At 44.4% G+C, this 3243-nt stretch overlaps 1 protein-coding gene across 2 annotated transcripts in view; it reads left to right on the top strand.

The window, feature by feature from the left end:
- Positions 1-1549, top strand: part of LOC108574803 — a 23047-nt gene extending 21498 nt beyond the window's left edge. For both annotated transcript variants that reach the window (XM_017937447.1, XM_017937446.1), the window contains exon 4: positions 1140-1549. In XM_017937447.1, the coding sequence (XP_017792936.1) occupies positions 1140-1165 (26 nt within the window). In that variant the 3' untranslated portion in view covers positions 1166-1549. The remainder of the gene's footprint in view (positions 1-1139) is intronic.
- Positions 1550-3243: the final 1694 nt, after the last annotated feature.

Below are 3243 nucleotides of genomic sequence, written 5' to 3'. Positions count from 1 at the left end.
TCTATCCCGGCACAGAAAATTAAGTAAGTCCTTAACCAGATTTCTCCGTCTATCCTTCAAGATTCTCTCTTTCTCAAAATTTTCACGAGTTTATGCATAGAAAGTCCCGCGAAAAATCTACCCTGTATCCTGAAAATTAAATAACATTCTAACCTAATTTTTTCGTCTATCATTCAAGATTCTCTCTTTCGCAAATTTTTCACGAGTCCTACACGTAGAAAATCCTGCCAAAAACCTGCTCAACCCGCGTGCCCAGAAAATTTCACAACTCCTCTCACCAGTGACTTCTTCAAATCGAACGATTCGAACCGGAAAAAAAGACAACACCAGCGTAGAACAACCCTTCTACGCCATAAGCACTCTTCGCCGACGATTCGAGTGAGAAGGGGGCCTAAATTTACGCTAGCAGCCCCTTCGACCGCCTAATGGATCCCGCTGCCTTCTGCCCCTCGCGCGCCGCTTAACTTTATTGTCAGCGCGGTGGTCGAGCCAGTGTTGGAGGCAGCGGCCAGAAAAGCGAGCACTTACCAGTCAAAGGGAGGCCACGGCTCGCATAGATGGCCTGACGAAGGGTGGTTGGGTGACGAGGGTCCTGTAATTAACAGCTTTTGAAGTGGTCCCGTTCCTGACTTCTCATTACCAACGGTCAGGTGTACCGAAGATTAAAATAAACGCGATTTCACCTCTCAGATTTTCATTTCTAACAGCGTTCTTAAAGACCGCCTTCTCTATACCACGGATATTACCGGATCGAATAATCGTCGAAGGGGTTTGCAGTTCGACAGAGAGCACGGGAAATGAAGGAACTTTTGTTTGGAGATACGTTTGCAAGTGGTTTTACCGAAACGGGGGCTCTGCTTTGTTGGTCTGCGGTGTGTCCTGGTGGAGATGTTGGAGGGAACTTTGCCCACCCTTTAGGCAGGAAATTTCACGGTGTTGGGGTGAAATATTGAAGATTCGGTTTTCGAGTTCAATTAAAGGGTATAGCCGAGAGGGTTTCAATTAAATTCGACCGGGGATGTGTCACAATCTCCCCTCGTCACAGAGACATTTTTGAAAATTAATCGAGAGTGCAGTTTGGCAGATATGATCGATCAGACCCCAGAGATATCACGTGAATTTTCAACTTTCTGTTGCAGGTTACTACAGGTACTTTTATTATTAACAACGAACCAAACGGTGGAGGAAGATTCGGAGTGTTGCAGCAACGTGAGTGACGGAGAAGTAGTACAAACCTACGAAAAGGGATGATTTTGGCAATTCGAGACCCTTTTTGTATCGTACACCCCTTAGATATTCTCATGGTGCATCAGAAGTGCTAGAATCTGTTTCTAACAGCACCCACAGCAGTATTTGTATAAAGAAGATTGTCGTACTAATATATCGTTAATATATTTCTGTGTCTAGTATCGATGTATCTTGGAATCACACTGAAATTTCAGTCGATTACCTGAAAATTATTCTTCCAAAGATTTCTCTTCGAAGGTTCCTCTGTGCTGAAACGTTCACGGGCCTCGATATACCGAAAGTCACGTAGCGCGATCGATTAAGAAACACGGTTCACGCTAAAACATACACCGTGTACCTACGAAATTGCGGTCTCGGCTCGATCTCTCCTGTATAGGAGCAAAACAAACAGCAAACAAGAGAGAGAGAGAGAGAGAGAGCAAACGTCAATCATGCTCGAAGCACTTCGTGTACCGTTAAAAAAGACGCGTGAAATTCACTTTGTAAATATCTGTTGGCTCTCCTTAAACGCTGTTTCGCCGATTGTTAATACAGGATAGTAAAACGCGATCGTCGATTTCCAAAGCATGTGCACGCATGCCAGGTTCTTACGTCACACGGTCGATCGATCGCGTTAGTCGTAGCTGCACTTGAAAACGAGGCATGCGACGAGGCGAAATTACGATCTGTCCATCGATCACGAGCAATCTCGTCCGACCGCGAGTCACGGTTAATCAATGTAGACGTAAAGCGTAGAGAGTTGTATATAATCTATGGTGCAATAAACTGATTTGTTGTTAACAAGAACACACCCTGGTGAATGTTATTTCAATCACAGCCACTTCGTTGAGGAAGAATGCGGGAGAGACCTGGTGTTGAATTTGAAGGGAATAATTAGCCGGTGTAACGGTACGTTTCGTATTATAATCGATCGAGTAGGAAGTATTAGGTCATCTCGTAAAAATATTTGAATAAAAATCTAAGGAAATTCTGTAGCGATGACATAATGTTCTTAGCACAAAAAGAGAATAAGAAAAAGTTACAGGTTTATTTTCAACGAAATTCAAAGACTACATGGGATGACCTAATATAGATAGAAATATGCAATTATGCAATAGCAACTTTGGAAGAGAGGAAGAACCTGTTCTCCGTTAAAAACCGAATTTCACGGTGGCTCGGTAATAACGGCGAACGTAAAAACCTTCGGAATAGTAATATATCAAAAAAGGTACCACGCGTACACGGTGACCGAAAGAAATTGCGATAAGAAGCAGCGCTGTAGAATGGAATAATCAAAAGTGGAGAGGGATCTTGCGAAAGTTGGCGGAGAAACTGCGTCCATCGAGAGAAATAACTACCTACTTTTAATCATAGAGTCTCGAAGACTTCTCGTTAGAGTAATTACGCGCGACGCGTGAATTAGATCGACGCGGCGGCCCGCGAAGCAAACGAATCCGCGGTGAAATCGCGCGATCTCGTAAAGCTTCGACACGTAGCAAAATTTCGCTATGATATTCCACTCGCGAGATCTTAATTAACAGGTTGCAAGGACGACGATAAATAACTAGAAGTGGCTATAAAAATTGTCGCATTTACAACGCGTTAATTGCGTCCATTTTATGCAACCGTTTTTGACGGAATATTCCGAGGAGCGTGTAAGGGAGAAAAAGGTGAGATAAAATTCGTCTCGTAACGCGCGTCTTATGTAAACTAAATCATCGAAATCCCGAGCTGTCGCCTCCTCTAATTTATCGGCTGTAAACAGGCTCGTAAACGGAGGAGAGACATCGGGCGAGATTCGCGATGGAATTGTAAAGCGAGATTGATTCCTCGTTGAGGAGCAACCAGCCGAGAATTAGACGGCTTAGCGGGAGATTCGAAAGCGTGCGGAGAACGCTAATGCGTCGTTCTGTGTCCCGCGGGGAACGAGATCGCCGCGTTCTACGCGTCCCGTCAAGCTAATGGCTGACTCAGCGCGCGGTTAATCTCTCTTTCTCTGCTTCTTTCTCTCTCTTT

Source organism: Habropoda laboriosa, unplaced genomic scaffold, assembly GCF_001263275.1.
Source record: "Habropoda laboriosa isolate 0110345459 unplaced genomic scaffold, ASM126327v1 scaffold257, whole genome shotgun sequence".
Classification (NCBI taxonomy): Eukaryota; Metazoa; Arthropoda; class Insecta; order Hymenoptera; family Apidae; genus Habropoda; species Habropoda laboriosa.
This window is presented reverse-complemented; position numbering and strand designations above follow the sequence as displayed.